The sequence below is a fragment of the Lactuca sativa genome, chromosome 5, assembly GCF_002870075.4.
Source record: "Lactuca sativa cultivar Salinas chromosome 5, Lsat_Salinas_v11, whole genome shotgun sequence".
NCBI lineage: Eukaryota > Viridiplantae > Streptophyta > Magnoliopsida > Asterales > Asteraceae > Lactuca > Lactuca sativa.
The window spans coordinates 112,662,764-112,685,740 of record NC_056627.2 but is presented as its reverse complement, the minus strand read 5'-3'; the positions used below and the strand labels follow the sequence as shown (position 1 = coordinate 112,685,740).

The window sequence follows — 22,977 nt, the reverse complement described above, 5'->3', positions numbered from 1 at the left end:
AGACTCTAAAAATCACGCGGCCATTTAATTCTCTACTCGGCGAGTTGGAGCCTCCAACTCGTCGAGTTTCTCTGACAACATGAATATAAATTAATTAAATATTATACCTGGGAGTCGAGATGTTACAATCTAACTCTCCAATAAGCATATCAAACCCCTACTAAACTCCTAGTATACAAAAGATCGAATCACACCTACGTCAAAAAGCACAAGAGCAGGAAAATAGTTCACTAAGAAGGTACCTAACAAAATCATAAAGAAAAGCATATCATAAGTAACTCGACAGAATATAAATAGAAACATACCAATAACGACATATGGTGCTACCCTGGCCTCGTCAACAGTGAGCTGAAAAGCACGACCTTGAGCCCTCGGGGGCTCTTTCCTACCCTGGTGCTCATTGGTGATCTGTAGAGTGGCTAGCGTTGGAGCCTGCGCGAGCTTGGATATGAGCAATGGACAGTTGACCTTCATGTGGCCAACCTGATCTTGGTATTGGGGCCGAATGGCAACAATCCCTCACAAAGCTCTCTTATTTTCCATATTTGTGGCATCCAGCAGATGATCGGAAAGAACCCTCATGAACCTTGCCGCACTTCCCATAAGTACGGCCCGTATCTCCTCCAAACCTCGAATCAGTGGGCTTGAACTGCGTAGGCTACAACTGTAAAGGGGCATGCCTCAGCTCCCTCATCTGGAGCTCCATCTCAATATCCAGCCTCCTTGTGGCCTCTTGTAACTCTATAAGTGAACCATATCGCTGAGTGGAAACAAATTGGTGGATATCCGTCTTGAGCATGCTCAAGTACCTGGTCACCTAAGCTTGCTCAGAAGCAGCAAAATAAGGGAAAAAGAGTGCTCTCTCAGTAAACATATTGGTGATCTCAGTCACCCACTTTGTCCCCTGCCTCAGGTCCAGATACTCCTGGGCTAATCTCTCTCTCTCTCTCTCTCTCTCTCAACTAATGGGACATGTCTCGAGCGGAACATATCAAAAAACTGCTCCCATGATACAGCAGCTCTCTGCTATGGAGTGTAAGAACTAGTAACCAATATCAATTAATCCTTCGCTCCAGATCAAAGAAGGTTCTGATCACACTTGACCTTCTGGTCAGCTGGTCAGGAGTAATTAAAGAAACATCCCTCAACATCGAACAGCCACCTCATGTGTAACACCGTAAATTTCAAAACAATTTTTCATTTAAAAATAATCGTTTAATTCTTAAAAACACTTTTCTTAAAATCTCATTCATAATCAAATTACAAAAACATAACTCCATTTTCACTTGCATAATAAACCAGGATCCTCAAAACATGACTCTTTCTCTGGTGTGTACAATCGAGCTGGTGCCGTCCCATAACACAAAACAAAACACTGTAAGCACGAAGCTTAGTGAGTTCCCCAAAATAGCACACATAACACATATTAGCCACTCGAGGCTATAACTCTGTGGGTCCGTGGACCCTACTCTGTGAACCTTTCGGTTCTAACTCTGTGAACCCTCCGGTTCTAACTCTGTAAACATGCACAGCATAAATCACATAGAAATAATGCAGTACAACGCATAACATACATAGCATACAAATACTCTGTCACATAACTCTGGTTACCTACTCAAGGTAAAATATAGTGAGAAGACTCACCTGGCAAGCAGGAAGCAGATATCCTCATGCTTGCATCTCGAACTCGCCACCATCTATCACATAAGGCAAATGCTCTCTTGAACATAACTCTCGAGACTAGACTCAATCCTCTCTTTGCACCCTCTTAAGGGTAAAACACCATTTTACCCCCTTCTTGGCCCAAAGGCCACATTGCTGACCAGACCCTAAACGTCAACAAAATTTAACGGTCAAACTTTGACCCAACTCGCCGAGTGCACTCCGGTGACTCGGCGAGTACACACATGTCCACTAACTCTTTGTCCCGCTTGGTACGTCGAGTCCCTCCCTATGCTCGACGAGTCATACCAGACAGGAATCGCGGGGCCACCCCGACTCAACTCGTTGAGTCTCAAGAACAACTCGGTGAGTACCGCCTTGAACTCCAATCCTCTAACCCCCTCCTGACTCACTGAGTCATCCCCCAATTCGGCAAGTCCATTCACTGAGCAATTTACGTGAAACCCTAACCCTACTCGCCGAGTCTCAAGAACAACTCGGCGAGTTCATGCCATGCCCAAACTCTACTGACCTCCTGAGGTCAGATCTGTTTCCCCAAACCATAGATCTGGCCTCCCCAAGCATAAATGTCACGTAAAGTTCGAAACTTTATGCTTGTATAACCACAACAAGGCATCAAAAGGAGATTTAGTCCCAAAAATGGAAACCTAAGGCCAATAACCCCAAACTGGTCCATAAAGCTCCAAGGGTCAAGGTCTCTGGACCTCTTTGAGTCCAGATCCAAGGCACAAACTCGAAGAGGGACCATTTGCTTCACATAATCACTCTCCAAAGGGGTTAGAAAACCCTAAATCTAATGATCAACACCAAAACTGAAGGAGGTTCGAGCCATTACCTCAAAATGATGTCTCTGAACTCTGGAACTGCTTGAATCGCACCTCCTATTTGCTCTTGTCACCTTCTTCTTGCTAAACCAAGGGTTCAAGGATCAAAAGCGACCTCTTCTCCCTCACAACGATTTGGCTCACTTAGGGTTCTCTCAAGGGACTAGTAGCCGCAACGGGAGGCTATAAGTGCCCTTAAATAGGCTCCAAACCCAGGGGATTAGGGTTTCATTAAAAAGCGTGGACTCGCCGAGTCCACTAATGGACTCGCCGAGTCCGGACGTGAACCCGGATGAACATCCACGACCCTACTCGGCCAGTCTTGGCTCCAACTCGCCGAGTTCCTCCTCAAACTCCAAAATAATTAAATAAAATAATATACTTGGGAAATTAGGATGTTACATCATGGCAATGATCGAATCCTAGACTCCATCAAACACCGGGGGCTTCGTATTGTCGAAGTCTCGGTATTGGGAGGCTCCCCCCCCCACCAACCCTTACAACAGAGACGACTGCGGTAGCTACAACAGCATCAGCCTTAGAAAGTACAACGTATCGATCATCAAAGAACTCCATCATGGCGGTCTTGATAGACCCAAAAAATTCCAGTATCTTCCCCCATACAATGGAAACAACCTCATCATGAATCATCTCCCTAACCTGTCCCTCATACAACCCTGGCCTATCTTGGCCACTCGCTCCTGCTCCTGATCTAGATCCCCTCATAAACACCATTCTAAAATAAGCCAGAAACTATAAGATAAAGTGTAATTCATGTCATAGGAGCTATTCCAAATAATGAAATTCTAGGGGTTGTAAGTTCCATGCTACGTGTATGGGTCCTGTGCTTCTAGTAGTACGGGCCCATACTACCTTCCGCACCTACCCTTATTTGTCTCAGAAGATCATCACAACAACCCTAACATCATAAACTAGAATACACATACATCCTATTCTTACTTCCTAGAGAAACGCTAGACATTCCTCAATTGGCTAGATGATCCACATAATTCATCCATGAAACTTTCACCAACCCTACAATACTCGTGTATGCTAATCATACATAACACTGGATTCCATAGACAGTCGAATATTTGATTCTACCCTAAGCCCACAACTAGACAAGGAACATGAAATAAGGCCAAATCAAATATTCTCAGGCTATAAAAGCTTAGTTATGTACAATTTTGATGCATACACTAAGCAACTACAATAATGATGTCAATTTCATGCAAGAAAGAAACCCTAGGCTATCAGGCATCAATTATCAGGCAATTATATCATGAAATCTTTGAAAATCCCTAGCCTATCACTAGCATGTTGTTTTAACATAACATCACCTCAAATAACAGTGTGGTAACTTGGGGTATACTTACTGGCTCCGGCTGATAGTACACATCATATCCTTCTTTGGTTACTTTTGAAAATCATTTTTAAAACTTTTGTAGTTCCTTATTTTGAGCCTGGATTCAGACGGATGTTCCTCCAATTCACTCAAACCAAGGCTCAGATACCAACTTATAACATCTCAAAAATCACAATAAATTTAAAATTTTCAAAACAAACCATTTACTAAAAAGAAGTGTTTACATAACCATTATTTCCAAAAAAACACTATTCAAAATCAGAGTCTCCCAAGATTTACAACATAAAACCAAGGATATCTACGGTCATGCCTACGCCTTACCACAGTCCTCAGAAGTACCTGAAACAAAGCAAACACTATAATCCAACCCTTAGTGAGTTCCCCCAAGGCACCACCACATAAACATAACAAACAACAGCATGCATATAGAGCCTTCAGCATGATTGGACCACCTCACCAGGCCTTCAGCCTATCTGGACTGCTTTCTGGGCCTTTAGCCTGACTGGTCTGCCTCATAGGCCTTCAATCTATCTGGACCGCCATTGGTGTCTTGGCCTTCAATCTCATCTGGTCCGTCTCAACCCGGTAACCATCACATATCAACATACACCATAACAATCAATAGCTAGCAAATACAGTTAGTCATACGGATCTAAAAGATCACTCCAACATAGAAACATCCTATATACCATAATACAGATCCAACAAATCACTAGAGCATATCAACATATAGTATACTAGGATATCAATCCAATGGGTCAACCTTGGTTCTATCAACCCGTAAGTACAGTGAGGAAACTCACCTCTCAATCTGCACACAGTTTGAAAGAATCTCTTCTCCAACAACCGACACTACTTGACTCCTAGAAATCAGAATATTTACCATTCTAGATTAATAACATTTCCCATAATATCCTTGGTCAAACCTGGTCGACGGTCAAAAGTCAAGTCAACCGATTCGACCCAGCCGAGCCAACTCAGCTGATTCGACCCATCCGAGTATGTTGGGCGTACTTCTCTGTACATGGGGCGTACTCATTGGTTTACCAGATGATGGGACTCTGACTGTGTACATGCAGCGTACCACTTGGTACGCCCAACGTACGCGCGTGGTCATCTCTTTCCCCATTAAGAGCTTAATACACCAAAATTTAACATCCAAAGTCAGATCAAAGTCCCAAATGATGTTTTTGACCATAAATTTTCCAACTTTATGGTCTTGCATGGCCAATAAGGTCTTAACATGAAAAACCTCAACCACTTAACCCATTAAGACCTCAAAACACATTCATGGAAGGAAGGATATGATCAAGACAACATTTTATGCTCCTAAACACCTCAAAATGACTGAAAGGATAAATCAAATGGATTAGAGTAGCTCATACTCAAAATACCCAAATAATGGGACCAAAAGGACAAAAACTCCATGGCTAACCTAGATCTATGCATAGAATCATCAAGTTCATAACTTTATACCTCAAAATGGATCTTGACGGTAAGGCGTTCCTGGATCTAGAAGGTCTTGATCTTCCAAGATGATGCTTCTTTCTTCACCTTGCTTCAAAAACACCATAAACACACACTTTTGAGCTCAAAGGATCACACACAAGAGATTAGTGTTGCAAAGGACGAAATGAAGGTTGGAGGCTAGAGAGGGAATGAGAAATGAAGATTTAATGATGCTTATATATAGACCAAACCCTAAAAATTAAGGTTTGAGCATTCACCACATACGCCTGGCATACGCGGTTTATGCCCGACATACTAGGGTCCACCCCAGTATGCCTAGCGTACACAACGTACGCCCAACGTACTACCCTCTTGAATAAAATTACCAAAATGCCACTATGGGGGATTTTGCAAGCTTCCTCATACCTAATAGCTAAAAAACAAAAACCTTCATACTAAGAGTGAATTTTGGAGATACCTCATGTCGGGATGTTACAAGAAGCTTCTCAGTTTTCTTCTTTTCTACCCGACGACGAACGACAAGAGTGAGGGGGCAGAATGTGACAAGGGGTGTTTGGTGGTGGTTGCTCAACAAAACAAAGGTGGAGTGGCGGCGGTTCTCGGTGGTTATCGGCAGTCTAGAGCCACCTCATGTGCGATGTTCTAAACTAAGAAAAGAGAGGAAACAATGGAGGGGGAGAGATTTAGAGAGTTTGCTAATTTTTGGTGTGATGAAATGGGATGAAAAGGTCTCAATTTATAGTCTCATGGAGGGTTGCAAGACCCTCCATGCACCATACTTACATTTGATAGTCAAACACATAAAGGGAGGCCATGCTTGTACTCTTGTTTAAATATTCACTCAATCGAAGTAAGGGGGGAGATGAGAGGTGGGTGTCAAGGATGTGGATATGGCCTAAGATAAGAAGAAATGGTTGATTTTTTGTGCTTCTCGTGCAAGGTGGTGATGTCATCAACCTCAAAAAGTCCCTAAAACACTTCTAGATTTGTATGCCAAAATCCTGACGTCTAATATTTATTTTCGAAAGTGGCAAATGACAGAGCCAAGATCAATGCTTCCAAAAACTCCGGGAAATCATGTTTAATTGACCAGAAATGTCCGATTTTCAACTTTTACAAATACTTTTGCTAAAAATATTTCAAGTATGGAATCAAATAATAGACCATAGTATGAGTCCAAAAACGTTCTTGGAATTTCCATTTGAGGTGTGCAAGTGCCTCAACGGATCGAAACAGTTTATGCAGTGTAAAGAAAATCATTATTATACTTGTTTGTTTTCTTATAAAGATCGTATCTTTTGCATACAAAATCCATTTTGGATGTTCTTTATATTTCCAGACTTAGGTTATAACACCCAGTTTTGGGTCGTTTCATAATTTGGGGCCGTAAGTTGAAGATCAAGTATTATAAGGCTTTGGGCTTTAAGGAAGAGAGGCTTAGGCCCATTTGGATGTGGGTGATATAGATGCGTGATCCAATAGTTCGGTTTGCACTTTGAAGTCAAAGGGTAATATGGGAAAGTAGTGTTTCAGACTTCTTTTATGAATTATGGATTTTAGCTCGATGTGTTTTAAGTCAAAAGTAATTATATATGGTTGTAGAGCTCCTCAATACCTTTTTGAGGATATAAAGATCGTCGAAATTGGACTTCATACGAAGAAGTTATGATCGTTTGAAGTTTGGATGGTTTGGGGTTAAGCTGAGTACGCTGGGCGTACAGAGGGGAGTATGTTGAGCATACAGAGGCACCCTGAGTATGTTGGGCATACCAGGAGTAAGCAGGGCGTACAAGGTCAGTTCCCAAACCCTATTTTTGTGGTTTGATCCCTATTTAAGCTCCTTAACTTCCCTAAACCCACTCCATTCTCAGCGTACACCTCTCCAACACCCTTCCATGAAACCTTAATCCTAGTTTGAGCCTTGTGATCTAAAAGATTTTTTTTTTGAGTGATTTGGATTATGCATGGTGCACCTTGGAGAAGAAGGAACTTCTTGGCGAAGTGTTGGTTTCATTAGAGCTTGTAGATCTGTACCTTGTTCACCTTGATCTATCTTCTAGAAGTATAAAGTTTGAATCTTGATGATGCATTCGTTAGATCTAGCTGATTTCATGAGATTTTGGTCATTTTAGTGCATAAAGTTCAGATCTTGAAAGTTTGTGACCTTCTTATGGATAAAGTTGGAAACTGTATCCATCTAAACATCATTATAATTCAGATCTGAAGGTTGGAGGCTTGGACTTAATGGATTAATTTGAAAAGATGCACATTTTGGTCCATTTGATACTTCTTGGTGGTTTGAACCATTATAATGCATAAACTTTGAAACTTTATCCATTATGGAGCTATTAGGATCCATAAAAATGTGATATTAATCCTTCTATTCATTCCATGAAAGTGTCATGATGTCTTAATGGATTAACAAGTAAGGTTTTGGATTTTGGACCTTGTCTAGACATGGAAAGTCATAAAGGTGGAAACTTTATGACTTAAAATGATGTTGTGGGAGTCGATATAAGTGTTGGATGAAAGGACTTGATAGATTAAGCACTTAATGGAAGAGTGTCATTTGGCCGAGTACGTTAGGCGTACCTTTAAGTACAATGTGCGTACTCGTATGGGGTCCCGATTATGAATGGTAAGTACGCCATTCGTACGCGCTGAGTATGTTGGGCATACTTAGCCTAACGTTGACGTGTTGACTTTGACTTCCGTTGACCATTAACTTTTTGACCTTGGGTCAAACTTGAGGGTTTTTGGATATTAAATAATATTTTATCTAGTTATGGTATTAGTGGATTTGTGGGTGCAAGTAGTGCAGAAAAAGGATTGTGTGGTAGTGTTTCAGGGTTCTTCGATTTAGGTGACTCTTCTCTTGGTGCTTGTGAGTTGAAGGCGCCAATGTCGGCTCACTAAGTTATATATGTAAGATGTTATCTATCTTTGTGACTCTTGCAAGATTGTATGAGCATGTGTGGTAGATTAGTCGTATCATGATGACCAGTTGGGTCTAGCTGTTATTATTGTGTTATACTATTTATGTGTGACTGAGACTATTGATAGTCTATAGGGTGGCCCATAACCCATCGGGCGTGCTCTTAGCCTACTGAGACTGTTGATAGTCTCCAGGGTTGCCGATAACCCACTGGACGTACTATTAGCTGAAAGACCCAAACTTTCATACTCAAGACATTATTATCACTCCAAGTTACTCTAAAACATGCTACATGCATATTCATAAAATAATATTTTACATTGATAGTTTAATTACATAGACTGGATACAAACCGACTATTAAGATTTTTACAAAGTTTATATTACATAATTTCCCAGGAATACAATACAAAGGCTATAATATTATCTATTCTACATCTTTTACCAGTACATGACTATACTGGATGCTTATCACCTGCAATAGTTTAAACATTGAGAGGGATAAGCGGGTGACGCTTAGTGAGTTTAATAAAAGTTAAAATATAACACTATGTCATATACATATCAATATGACAGAAGCAAAGAGGAACAAAGAACAACAAAGGAATGTGTGTATCGTATGACACAAAAAATACAATTTTGGATATACATCTAAAAAGCTTCAGCCCAAATGGCACAAAAAATACAATTTCGAATTATCATTTTGCTAGAATGATATAGGTTTTCATCCCTACATAGCCCTATGCCAATACCAGAAGTTATACGATTCATGCTCTACATGGCCAAAGGCACAAAGCCAAGACCAAAAAATTATACGAGTCATGCTTTACATGGCCAAAGGCATAAATCCGATATAACACAGGAAAGTACATTGAATATATAACACATAACATACAATTGTCCCTATATTGAACTCAGCGTGAAATAACCGGAGGAATAAATGATAATTTGGGCAGCACTTCAACTCTAAAAATGACTTTCGATGACGAAACCGGGGATTTTAGTTGAAAATCGGCCTTATTCGGGCAGAGTTTCGACTTAAAAATATGATTTTCTCGGGAACTTCGGAGTGTCGGGACTTGCTTCGGGTTTCGGGGATGATATCGGGACTTCGGGGGGTTAAAAATAGCTTGAATATAGAGTAAAGGATGAGAAAGTGTAAGATTTGTAACCAAAATATGGTTGCCTTCACATACTATTTATAGGGGTCGAAGCCTCGGCGTACGCTAGGCGTACGAGGCATGTCATCTGCTCGGTTTCGGGGTCTCGGACGTGTCATCAACAACGTCATCAACAACGATAGGTGGCACCAAGGAAAAGAAAGGGCCGACATGGCTGATCCGAGGTCCTACATGCGAACGTTGGGCGTAAGCTTCTACACGGGGCGTACTCTTCGGATAAGTCTTGGATTTTTTATTTATTTTTATTTAAAATTTTCATAAATTCATATCTTTTGCATACGAGCTCCGTTTTTTACGTTCTTTATATCCACGCGTAGGTGAAATTATGATCTACAGACTCCGTTGGCTAATTTTGACTTTATTTTTGATATTATATTTTTAACGAACCGGGACAGAAAAAGTCCGTTAAAAATTCATAACTTCTTCATCCGATGTTCGTTTTCGTCTGTCTTTTTACCGTTGTACTACTATTGACGAGACCTTCGATTCTCGTTTAGGTTGTGTCGGCTAAAAATCACTCGATCTTTATTTCGAGTTTTTAGTTCTCTACTGTTATTTCGAAACTTAGAAAAATCATAATTTCCTCATACGAAGATAGATTTTGACGTTCTTTTTATGAAAATTCTCGGTTTAAAGAATATTACGACTTTTGTTTAGATCACTAAAGCTAAATAGTAGTTTATCGAAAAATCATTTTTTACGGCATACGGCGTCGTGCCGGTTCTGTCGCGAAACTTTAAACAGTCATAACTTCTTTGTTATAACTTGGATTTCGATGAGGTTTTCGCCTACATGTTTCTAACGAAATTATCTAAAATTTTCAATAATAAAATTTTACTTATTTCAAATTTTATATTTTCATTAAATTTCAATATTTGACATTAGATTGGAATCTCATAAGACTTCCAATAATTTTCGAGTGATTCTAAACATAGTTTTACTTCATTTCTAGTAAAAACTATATGTTAGAACTCAACACTCAAAATCACATAATATTTTATAATATTATTCATTTTTTTAAAAGTTACAAAACACGATAACCGAACGTGTATGTTACAAATACCTCCTCCTTTTGAGGATTTCGTCCCCGAAATTACAACGATTTAAATAAATGGGGATATTTTTCTCTTATCTCATTTTTATTTTACCAAGTATAATTTGGGCCTTGATGGTGTTTCCACTTAACAAGCACCAACTCCACTTCTTTATTACGTAGATTAGTCGTTCTTTCGTTTACGATCTCTTCAAGCTCTTCTACATATCTTAATTTATTATCCAATTTCACCTCGGATAACGGGACCATTTCATCATATATACTTAAACATTTGTGCAGATAACTTACATGAAACACATCATGAATACCTGCCAAATCTTCAGGTAATTCCAAGCGGTATGCTTGTTTACCAATCCTCTGGATGATTTTGAAAGGACCAATAAATCTAGGACTTAGTTTTCCTTTCTTCCCAAATCGCATAATGCCTTTCCACGAGGATACCTTCAGCATTACGAAATCACGCACCTTGAATTCTATGGGTCGTCTCCTCTTTTCTGCATAGGATGTATGTCGATCCTGGGCCGCTTTCATTCTTTCTCGACAATTTGAATCTTGTCAGTGGTGTCTTGAATCATCTCAGGGCCTCCAAGGATTTTCTATCCTATTTCACGCCAACATAATGGAGTACGACATCTACGTCTATATAGTGTTTCATATGGTGGCATTTTGATTGAAGCGTGGTAATTGTTATTATATGAAAATTTGACAATAGGTAAGTATTTATCCCAGTTACCACCGAACTCCAAAACACATGCACGAAGCATATCTTCTGTTGTTTGGATCGTTCTCTCCGTCTAACCGTCTGTCTGGGCTTGATAAGCTGTACTGAGAGCAACTCGAGATCCCAATTCACGTTGCATACTTGCCCAAAAATGAGAGGTGAAGCGAGTATCACGATCAGTAATAATCTTTAGTGGCACACCATGTCTTGCAACAATTTCATCCAAGTACACTTGTGCGTATTTCTCCATTGGAGTCGTTTCACGCATGGCGAGAAAATGGGCGCTTTTAGTTAGGCGGTCGACAATTACCCAAATGCTATCATGTTGTCTAGCAATATTTGGCAATTTGGTAATAAAATCTATGGACAGCTCTTCCCATTTCCACACAGGAACACTAAGACTTTCTGGAGTTCCGTAAGGCTTTTGGTGCTCTGTTTTGACTTGTAAGCATATCAAGCATTCATGCACATATCTTTCAATGTCTCTCTTTAATCCAGGTCACCAATAATCAGCTTTTACATCATAGTACATTTTACTTGTACCAGTATGTATTGACAGCTTAGACTTATGGGCTTCATCTAAAATCTTCTGTCTTAATCCACCAATCTTTGGAATCCATAGTCGATTCTTGATAAACAATGTCACATATGGATTTCAATATAATTTATATTGATTTCAAAACATAGTTATAGTATAATAATTTCTTCCGTTAATTTGAAACCTCTTCATCTCAGTTTCCGTGACAGTTAGTACAAACATGGTTGTTATAACCATTTAAAAAGGGTAATAAGGTTTTAATTTTGTCCACATTAGGTCTTTAAGGTTTTTTTATACATATTACACCAACATGGTTGTTATAACCATTTAAAGAGGGGGTAATAAGGTTTTAATATTGTCCACATTAGGTCCCTACTTTTAATATTCTAATCATTTCATCTAACTCTTTTACAATTTATATTAGTATCTAGTTAGATGGCTTCATCATTTCATCTTCTCCTTTTAGTCGCTCATTCACCACAACCACGGTTTCAATTGAAATGTTACATAACAATTTTTTGTCATTTTTACAAAAATAAATAAATAAATAAATAAATAAATAATAATAATAATAATAATAATAATAATAATAATAATAATAATAATAATCAAAGTCTTAATGATTAAGATTATGTTTGGCGCGCCACAACTAGCTAATAAGCTAGTTTATTTTACGATATTTTTTAAGTTGTCATGTTTGGCAATCCAAAAAGTAGCTTATAAGTTAGCATTTTAAAAAAGCTACTTAAACTAGTTTTTTTTTTAATTTTCCAAATATACCCCTTAATTAATTAAGAAAACATATTTTTTTAAATGTCCTTTTATGTCATTTTACAAATTTTAGATAGCTTATAAGCCAGTGGCGAAGCCAGGGTTAGAGTAAAAGAGTATCCCGGCAAGTAATGTGGTAGCCCCGATACGGCATTACTTATCAGAGATACCCCATTACTTGTTAGGCATACTCTTTTACTTTGACCCTAGCTTCGCTACTGGCTTATAAGCTATCTGAAATTTATATAATGACATAAAAGGGCATTTCAAAAATATGTTTTCTTAACTAATTAAGGGGTATATTTGGAAAAATTTTAAAATAACGATTAAAAAACCAGTCTAAATAGCTTTTTAAAACGCTAGCTTATAAGCTACTTTTTGGCTTTCCAAACATAACAACTTAAAAAAGATCGAAAAATAAACTAGCTTACCAGCTAGTTGTGGCGCGCCAAACATATAGCCTTAATCATTAAGTCTTTGATTATTATTAGTTTTTTTTTTGTAGAAATGACAAAAATTTGTTATGTAACATTTCAATTGAAACCGTGGTTATGATGAATGGGTGACTAAAATGAGAAGATGAAATGATGATGCCATCTAACTAGATACTAATATAAATTGTAAAAGAGTTAGATGAAATGATAAAAATATTAAAAATAAGGACCTAATGTGGACAAAATTAAAACCTTATTACCCTTTTCAAACGGTTATAACAACCATGTTGGTGTAATATTCATAAAAAATAAAAAAATTAAAAAATTAAAAAAAAATAAAAAGAAAAGAAAACCCTTAAGGACCTAATGTGGACAAAGTTAAAACCTTATTACCCTCCTAGGTCATTACCCCTTAAAACAATCATAGAAAGGAAAGCATAACAAACTTTGAAGACTTTGATCCTCATGGGAGGTTGGAAGTTGATGAAGTGTGGCATGAAACTCTAAAGCAAGAGTTCTCTCCAAGTATCCACCAAGCAAGAGTAGAACCATCAAAACATGCTAGTATTCACTTGTAATTTGTTGTTCATAAGCCTTTGAAATATATACCAAATATATGTTCAAAGGTGAAGCAACAAAGGGACTTTGTCTAACATCAAAATGCAAGAAAATGGAGGAGAATAAGATCTTGTAAAGCTCGAAATTTGGCAGCTCCTTGGAACCCCTCATGCTCACGGTTTTTCCTTCAAAAGAAAAGAAGAGAGAAAAACCTATGAAAGAACTTGTAACAAAACCCTTCCATACTCTCCCTTATATAATGGCCAAAAAGCAAAAGGATACCATAAAACAAAAGGAGCATGGAACATGCTTCTTACAAGCATGGTAGAATTGATTAAACAATTCAAAAAAAGATCATGCTTGGTCTCCTCTCATTTTTCGAAACAGGTAAGTCACAAAGAAGACAAAAGTTGTCTCATGGCTAGTTTATATACACATACATGTTATCTTTATAAAAAACAATCTTATTTATAAATAATTCTTAACATATATATCTATATAACTAGTCATATATATAAATATCTTATTTTATATAAAACTATCTTTTATATAAATTATAACTAGCTTATTTTATATAAAACTACCTTCTATATAAATTGAACTAGTTTATTAAGATATAAATATAACTTATAAATAATCATAATTTATGATATATTTCATAAGTTGTTACTGCTCCAATAAATATTATTTACACAAATAATAAATTCTCAATTGTAAAATATTATTTCCATGAAATAATAATTTTCCAATTAAATAAAAATGTTGATATATTTATTAATAATCAAATTATACTAATAAATAATCAATTGACGGTAACTTGTTGTATAATGGCCAAAAAGCAAAAGGATACCATAAAACAAAAGGAGCATGGAACATGCTTCTTACAAGCATGGTAGAATTGATTAAACAATTCAAAAAAAGATCATGTTTGGTCTCCTCTCATTTTTCGAAACAGGTAAGTCACAAAGAAGACAAAAGTTGTCTCATGGCTAGTTTATATACACATACATGTTATCTTTATAAAAAACAATCTTATTTATAAATAATTCTTAACATATATATCTATATAACTAGTCATATATATAAATATCTTATTTTATATAAAACTATCTTTTATATAAATTATAACTAGCTTATTTTATATAAAACTACCTTCTATATAAATTGAACTAGTTTATTAAGATATAAATATAACTTATAAATAATCATAATTTATGATATATTTCATAAGTTGTTACTGCTCCAATAAATATTATTTACACAAATAATAAATTCTCAATTGTAAAATATTATTTCCATGAAATAATAATTTTCCAATTAAATAAAAATGTTGATATATTTATTAATAATCAAATTATACTAATAAATAATCAATTGACGGTAACTTATTGTATGGTGTGACCCTATAGGATCATATATTATTAACAATATCATTCAATAATGTCTCTTGGATATACTAGATCTTTCAGTTTATTATTTATATTATTTATATAATAAATGTGGCAAACATCTACAGATAAATATTACATTTGTGATGCCTTATACACCAACATCCTTGGATTTATGGCTCCCTACCGTAATATTATGTATTGGTTAGTCGGTTTCAAAGAACATTTACTAAGGAAGAAAGGTTCAATCATACTCATGCACAACTTAAAAGTATTACTAATCGTGCTTATTGTGTATTGAATGTGAGACTTTCAATCTTAAAACAAACCACTCCTTATCATATTCTAATGTAAAGAGACATAGTCATTGTTTGTGTTGCAGTCCATAATTTTATAAAGAAATACAATATTCACAATGATTTATTTATAAACTTTGAACAAAGCATTACGGTTACTCCTAACGGGGAAGGTAGAGGAAGTGAAGGCCAAAACAAAACATAGAATGTGGTTCAGAAACCGTTAACTGTATGACTACTTTGTATGACGAGATTGCTAATCAATTACCTTTAAATGGTTAACGTTGAATTTATATGCAATTTCTTTGATTTTGTATAACAATTTATATTTGGATTTTAAATGATGTATATTTAATCTAGATTTTATGTGATAGTTTGTATTTTTATAATTATTTTATCTAACACAAGAGACAACATAAAAGTAATATAGTCATTTTCATCATTCAGCAGCACAATAGAGAAATAATGAGATAACATAACTCAATCAGATGTGGACTCAGTAAACAACTATCAAATGATCCCTTAACTATAATGTTTAATTTTATATAATTCAAAAAGATCGGCTTAAAAGAGATAACAAAGTTTCTGGTTAGTTTTCATCTTTGTAGAAACTTGCCCGTCGATTATTTTCTTTTTTTCTTCCATTTCCCCACTGCGTGCCATCATTTTTTAACCATCTTCTAAATATTATTTTGCTACAGTTTATCTAATGAAAAAAAATAGCAACGCTAAATTTAGGTGGGTAGGCAGTGGTCAAAGGTGAAGCAAAAGCAGCAGCATCTTCAAGGGTATTGTTATTCAAGGCAACGGGTGTGAGAATTTGAATAAGTATGTGGTAAATAATGCAATGAAGCTAATCACTGCGTCATTACTTACTTATGAAGAAATTAAAATTCCATATTTACATAGTGGCATATCAATCAAATGATGATATGAAGAGAAATTACATACAGGGAGGGGAATGGAATCCTACAAGTTAGTCTCCAGGAATGCTTGAATTGCCAAACCCGCCGCCCAAACATCATCTTCTAATACATGCTCTTCTGGGGAATGACTAATCCCTCCACGACACCTAACAAATAGCATACCAACCTATCCAACAAAAACAGACAGACCAAACCCCATCACGTCAGATTTATATTTTTTCTTTTTCTTCCCTTTAATAATGAAATGAAGGACAAGACTGGGTTGATGTCAATAGAATAGAAACTGCAAATCCCAAAGCTCAAACAAGGTTAGAAAGGGACCGACACTCAATATTTCATCCATGTAAAAGACGCAAATACCCTCTCTCGTATATGCAGTACAACTGGACAAAAACTGTCCCACCCAAAAAAAGTGAAACAAGGTGGGATAGGACTCGACCTCAATCTTTGCCATTAATGCCCTCATCATTGGAAACATCCCAACAAAGCTTGTCCAGTCCCATCCCATTCCGAATAACAAAAGCAGCCTTGTTACAAAAGACTGAACGGGACTAGAGAACAGACAAGAAAATCTAGGGATATATTCGATGATGAGGATGAGGATGTGGAGGGCATTTAGGTCTTTTGCACAAACGAGAGATGAGTCCCTTTCCCAACTTGTCTCACCATTTTGGATTGGAGAAGAAAAAGTTAGAAATTTTGTCCTCTAATGTTGTTAAGTGGAGATGAAACCTTGGTCAAATGAGACATGGCCATTGCATCATGGCCTGCACCACTCATGAGTACTGGCACATCACCAATATCTTCACCCGCCATTCGCTTCAAAGCAGTGTAGGCAGCAGATTTCAGCTGTGAATTTAATCCTCCATCACAATTTACAGCATCTGCATCATGCTGAACACAATTCACAATAACAAGTTATTTATGCTACATGTGTCTCAGGGAAAGGGAAGAAAGTAGAAAATGCACCTTCCGGTCCAGGAAACAAGAAACAGAACGACCATCACATATTCTATGCATCTGATTTGACAATTCGTATATGATGGCCTCCCTTCCTATGTCATCTATAGTACGGATATCTATAGTAAATGATACCTGAAAACGTAATCATCATTTGAGTATTATTATTATTATTATAAGGGTTAAATGCAAGAAATAGCAATGTACTTTCATCAGTTCTTTTATTATAGCATCCTACTTTATTTTTTTTTCTACTATAGCATCATCCAAATACAAACTACAAAGCAATTTTCAATGCTATATAATATGGCAGATTTTTTGAAGTAAAATCGTGTATTATAATATAGAAATAAGTAAAGGTAAGGTAAGCCTTATGATTATTGTTATTATAATACACAAACGCACCTGGCCTGGTATGACATTACTTGCACTGGGCCAGGTTGATATCTCACCAACTGTACAAACAAGTGATCCTGAAAGAGATTCAATGGAGAAGGCATTGCAGTGTCCATTACTTGAAATAAAATCCTGTGGGTGTTTACATAGGCTTTCTAATAATACAATTAATTCAGCTGCAGCAACCATAGGGTCTTGGCGCATAGACATGGGAACTGTTCCAGCATGTCCTTGTGATCCTCTCACTGTCAGCTGCAATTATGCATATAAACTTTATCTTTTAATTTCACAAAACAATTAACAAACCTCGCCCTTATTCCTCATAAATATATCACATATACTTCTAAAGGCCAAGTCCAACGCGTGTTCACTATTTGGATCAAAACCACGACATGTCCAATTGGACAATTTGGATCAGACTACTTGGTTCGGATATTCAGAATTTTGGATTGGTTTCAACAAAACCGAATTATTATTTTGGATTTCGGATTGGTTTTGGTTTATAAAATAAGAACCAAATAGTAAAAAAAATAAACAGAATAATTTATTATTTATTTTTAATATATATCTTTAACCATTTATATATTTAATAAAATAAAAAAATTTAATAGATTAGAAATTTTCATCCAATATAATACCTTAAGAAGTACTTATTAAAAGTTTTTTGTCTATGAAATATCAAATATTATTATCATTATCCTATCAACATAAAATATATATATATATATATATATATATATATATATATATATATATATATATATATATATATATATATAGCTTAAAATACAACAAAGAATGTTATGTTAAAACATAACTTTTTTTAATACAAAAACATAGGTACCATAACTAAATATCTATAATTTTCAAATTTCAATAAATAGTTCTGATAAACATTTCGAGAGAGAATACAAATATTATAAATTATAATTTTGACTCGTTGACATTAGTACGAGGCGTAATTCAGTACATGCAAATTGCATTTGCACGATAGACTATAAAATATCAATGATAAGCATACCTTTAATCGTGTCTGTCCAGCAATACCTTTTACAACAGCAAGAGGAAGACCAATTGATTCAAGTACAGGTCCCTGTTCGATGTGAACCTACACAATAATAACAACAATAAATCATAAATGCCCAAAATGCTTTTAACATCTAAGCATCATAATCTGATGTAGGAAACCCTTTACCGCCGCCCACTTTATTTTTGGGCTACAAAATTGGAATGCAAGTTAGGGTTTATTGATTTATTGGTTTAACCAAAAATAAATAAATAAATAAATAAAGGTCCCAACTCCTCTCACGTTTAAAACGATGAATATTATGAAAATAGTTTGTCAAAATCAAAAGGTAAAATGGTCATTTAGTCTCATTCAGTCTAGAAAAGAATTTATCAGTAACCATTCAGCCACTTCACGAATACAGGAGTTGATGGGAAAAACACGACCCCTTTTTTTCAATTTTCATTACCTTGTCCATTCCATTCCATCCAATAAAAAAATAACGAATTTTTCAATATTTGTATAGAATTTATTTACCTCCACATAGCCCAAAACAGACTCAGGTTCATATTTGATCTGACTGAGGTTTTCTTCTGTAGTGTCTATCAAGTTCTCTTTTAAAACATTTTGCACTGTCAAGCCACTGAAATATTTTTCTGTAAGTTTCACTTAGGATTCAGACACATGACAACAGAGTAAATCATCACTCTACCTTTTGTCAGGTACCTGCAATGTTGAAGCAGGAAGTACCCCTGCAAGAGCTGCACTTCCTAGAAATGTAGATTGAAATCTAACTCCTTCTTCATCACTAAACGCAATTACCTGCAGTATCTCAAGTCTATGAATGACAAACACCAAAGCCTTGATACTTTTCAACAATAAAGAACATGCATTCTTTTTTTTTTTATTCATATCCTCCTCTTATAGCATTGTATTTTGAACAATCTACCCAATTATAGCAGTGTCATCCACATACAAAGCAATGTTCATTGCTATTATTATTTGGATTTTTCAAAGTACAATGTCCTAATAAGAAAAAAAAACTTGAAAGTACAATGCTATATTAGACCCATAAATCATAAACACAAGCTACCTATGCTTCACATGGCTTATAAATCATAAATGCCCAAAATGTTTTTAACATCTAAGCATTAAGCACATGTTCTTTTTAGTTAGACCTGCTGAATTATATGTTCATATCGGACCTTAACATATATATAACCTTAGTATAACATTCACACAAGGGAAACGGCTAAATGCATAACATAGCAATGTACTTTCATTTATTTGTGTATTATAGCATCCTAATTTTAAATCCCTCCACTACAACATTGTACTTGTAATTTTGTTTTATTGAACTTTGTGAAATCTAGCACATTATGTACATTTTCAGACATTATACTTTAAAAAACCAAGCCAATTATAGCAGTGCGGCATTGGTTTGTATTTGCATGACATTGCTATAATTGGGTAGATTTTCAAAGTATAATGTTGGAATGGGAAGAAGAGAAAGTATGATGCTATAATAAACAAAGTAAAGTAGGTCGATATTTCTTGCATTTAACCCATAAAAGAAAAAATACAAAAATTTGAACTTACTTCAACCGGATGTTGTAGATGCCTTGACCTTCCTGTTACATTTAACACCTTTAAAGCTGATATAGCCGATATTATGCCAAGAGTTCCATCAAACATACCAGCATCAACAACAGTATCCTGTTGAGAAGAGGAAAAAGAACTCCACCACTTAGGAACAGAAATACTTAAGATAGAAAAGGGCAAACTACACAAAAAACCATTACATCATCAACCTTAAAACTAAAAAAAAATAATATGGAAAAATTATTTGTATAAAAGCCATTGGTATATAATTTTTTGTAATTTCAGCCAGCATTACTAACCTACAAAACCTGGTTAGCAAGTTTGATTTGCTTACATGAACAATATTTTTTATGAGGTGGCATCTGATGTCCACATAAGCATGTGTTATACTTATGGACACTTAAAAACAACAGTTTTTGACACACGTATGTGGCCATGTCAGATGCCAAGTCATTGAAAAATGTCCAAGTGAGAAATCAAACCTGGTAGCTGCTTTTTTAGGTCAATAATGGCTGAAACGAAGAGAAAAAGTGAATAAACATATTTTATGCAAATAAAAAAACTCATAATGGCTTTTTAGGTAAAACTGATAATGTAATGGCTTTTGTGTAATTTTTCCTAAAATGTTAAAATCTTGTTATTAATAAGTATTAAGGTGATTACTCACCAAATGAGAACCGATTAGAAGAGCCTTGTTGCTAGCATTTGGTGGTTGAACTCTACCATGCACATTCCCCAATCCATCCACCCACCTGGAAATGGAAATTAATGGTGGTCTTAGTAGAAGAGATGTTTCTAAAAATATTAGGACCCCAAAAAGAAAAAGGTGGGATATCTATGGAAAAGAGGTAAATGCCCTCCTCGTCCACATCACCGAAAGTAGCCCTAAAAAGCTTGTCAAATGTCAAGTCCCGTGTAGCAAGTAAGATGAAGAACAGTGAGTGAACAGAATCTCTCACGTTGTCAAACCAGCATCCTCCATCCACGTTCTGATAAGATTCCCAGCCCTGATGGAAGCTGGGCTCAAGAAAGTCCTCTCCAGATAGCCATGGCCATCACTTACCTAATGGTTCATCAGTAAAAATACGAATCTTATGAGCCCATCAAAGCTATTAGTATCTCTTTTCAAGTATCCAAGCAATCATGTTTTTTTTTTGTAAAATGAAAGAGAAAAAACAATCAAGTCTTTATAAAAGATGTAATTTCTTCATATGTAATACCAACAACACACCTCATGACTCTGTTTACACAACACATTTTCTTAAAGTGGGAGGTAAGTTCACACAGCAACAGCAGTGTTCCCTCTGCTGCATGAGGAACATACCACTCACTATCATTTTTAAATGTCCCATGAGAGTTTCAACATATTCTTTTATCATAAGTTTTCAAGAGAATATTTATTATTTGACAATTATCGCTGTTACAAAAAGATGATGTTATGATTTGGATCAAGAAGATTCAATTCATCTCTCATTATGCATAAATTTTCAACCAATATTTTGTAAAGTATATTTTTATCCTTCACATAATACAACTATTTAATACAAGAATTGACAAGGTGGTTAAGAATTAGCACAGTTAATGAAGACTATGACTCTCCATATGCATACAGCAACATGGTTTTCAAGACCGCTTAGGACTTAAAGTAAAGAAGACAAATCAGATTTGAAGACATTTACCTTTCCCAGCTCATAAATTCTTGCAACGGCCTCATCTCTTAGAATTTCAGGAAACAAATCATTCTTGGGACCTTCAATATATTCAACACAGGGTAATATAAGGGAAATATTGCAAATCATATATCAAGCCTTACTAAATAAAACTGTACTTCTTATATCCCTAAAAGGTTTCTTAACCTTTAACCCTGAATATTAGAATAAAATAAGGATCCTCCTTCCTTCACAAAGCAAACTTGATCAAAACATAGTTATAGTATAATAATTTCTTCCGTTAATTTGAAACCTCTTCATCTCAGTTTCCGTGACAGTTAGTACAAAAAAATTCTTGCAGGAATCATCTAACCTAAAACAACTGCTTTTGAGTTTTGATTATCAGAACAGTATTTGATGCTAGGTGTTATTTATAGTTCAAAATCACAGCAAAAAGCGAACAAAATCCATTTCTGTTGAAAACAAGCTGATTCGATATTTGAAAAGTGAAGATCAATAAAATCAATTAAACGCGACAACGATTCAGAACACCAACACATGAAATGTCAAAAATGAGATTTTGAATGGAGTTAGACTTACTGAAAACGATGATAACCAGAAGCAATTAAAAATATTAGATGTCGTTAATCCAAATAGCATAAAACCAGAGGAAGATAAATTTTGAAAAAGAAATGAAAATCTACCGTCGGAGATGTGCGTAGAACTGTCAGCCGATGAGATAGAAAGCAAAAGGATAACGATGAGGAAAAGTGGGAAAACACACGGAATCAATTTGGAAGAATTATAGAGTTCGTTAATTGCAGAGTGAGACGCCATGGCTGTGGCTGCAAGCTCGCAAGCAGAGAAGCAAGCAAGCTGGCTGGCTGCTGGCCACGCAACTCTCTGAAATGACTCTACTCTACTGCTTTTGCCCGTGGATTACTATCACAGCCAGCCCACCACCTCCACCACTTTATGGACAAGTGGTAAATTTTCAGGAAACCCCATCAAGTTTAATAAATTCCATATTTCACCACAAAATAAAACTTTTTTTTTAAGGTCGCATGCTAGTAAATTCCATATACCATGTACACTAATGTTGTTAGAGAAATTACTCTGAATAATATCGTAGATTAGAGAAATTCCTTTGAATAATATCGAACGTGTGATTGTGTGGAGCAAATTGGTGAAATGGACTGTATTGTTATAGATTTGTGGGA

General features: G+C 35.8%; 1 protein-coding gene across 1 annotated transcript; it reads right to left on the bottom strand.

Annotated features, from left to right (window-relative positions):
• Positions 1-16,051: 16,051 nt before the first annotated feature.
• Positions 16,052-22,706, bottom strand: LOC111883686 (allantoate deiminase 2). The gene is made up of 12 exons (XM_023880007.3): positions 22,462-22,706; positions 21,788-21,858; positions 21,068-21,171; positions 20,776-20,860; positions 20,106-20,222; positions 19,219-19,328; positions 19,044-19,149; positions 18,522-18,608; positions 17,510-17,752; positions 17,114-17,239; positions 16,877-17,038; positions 16,052-16,310 (listed from the first exon to the last, which is right to left on the bottom strand). The coding sequence occupies exons 1-12, from the start codon at positions 22,592-22,594 to the stop codon at positions 16,188-16,190; spliced, it is 1,467 nt and encodes a 488-aa protein (XP_023735775.1). The 5' UTR covers positions 22,595-22,706; the 3' UTR covers positions 16,052-16,187.
• Positions 22,707-22,977: the final 271 nt, after the last annotated feature.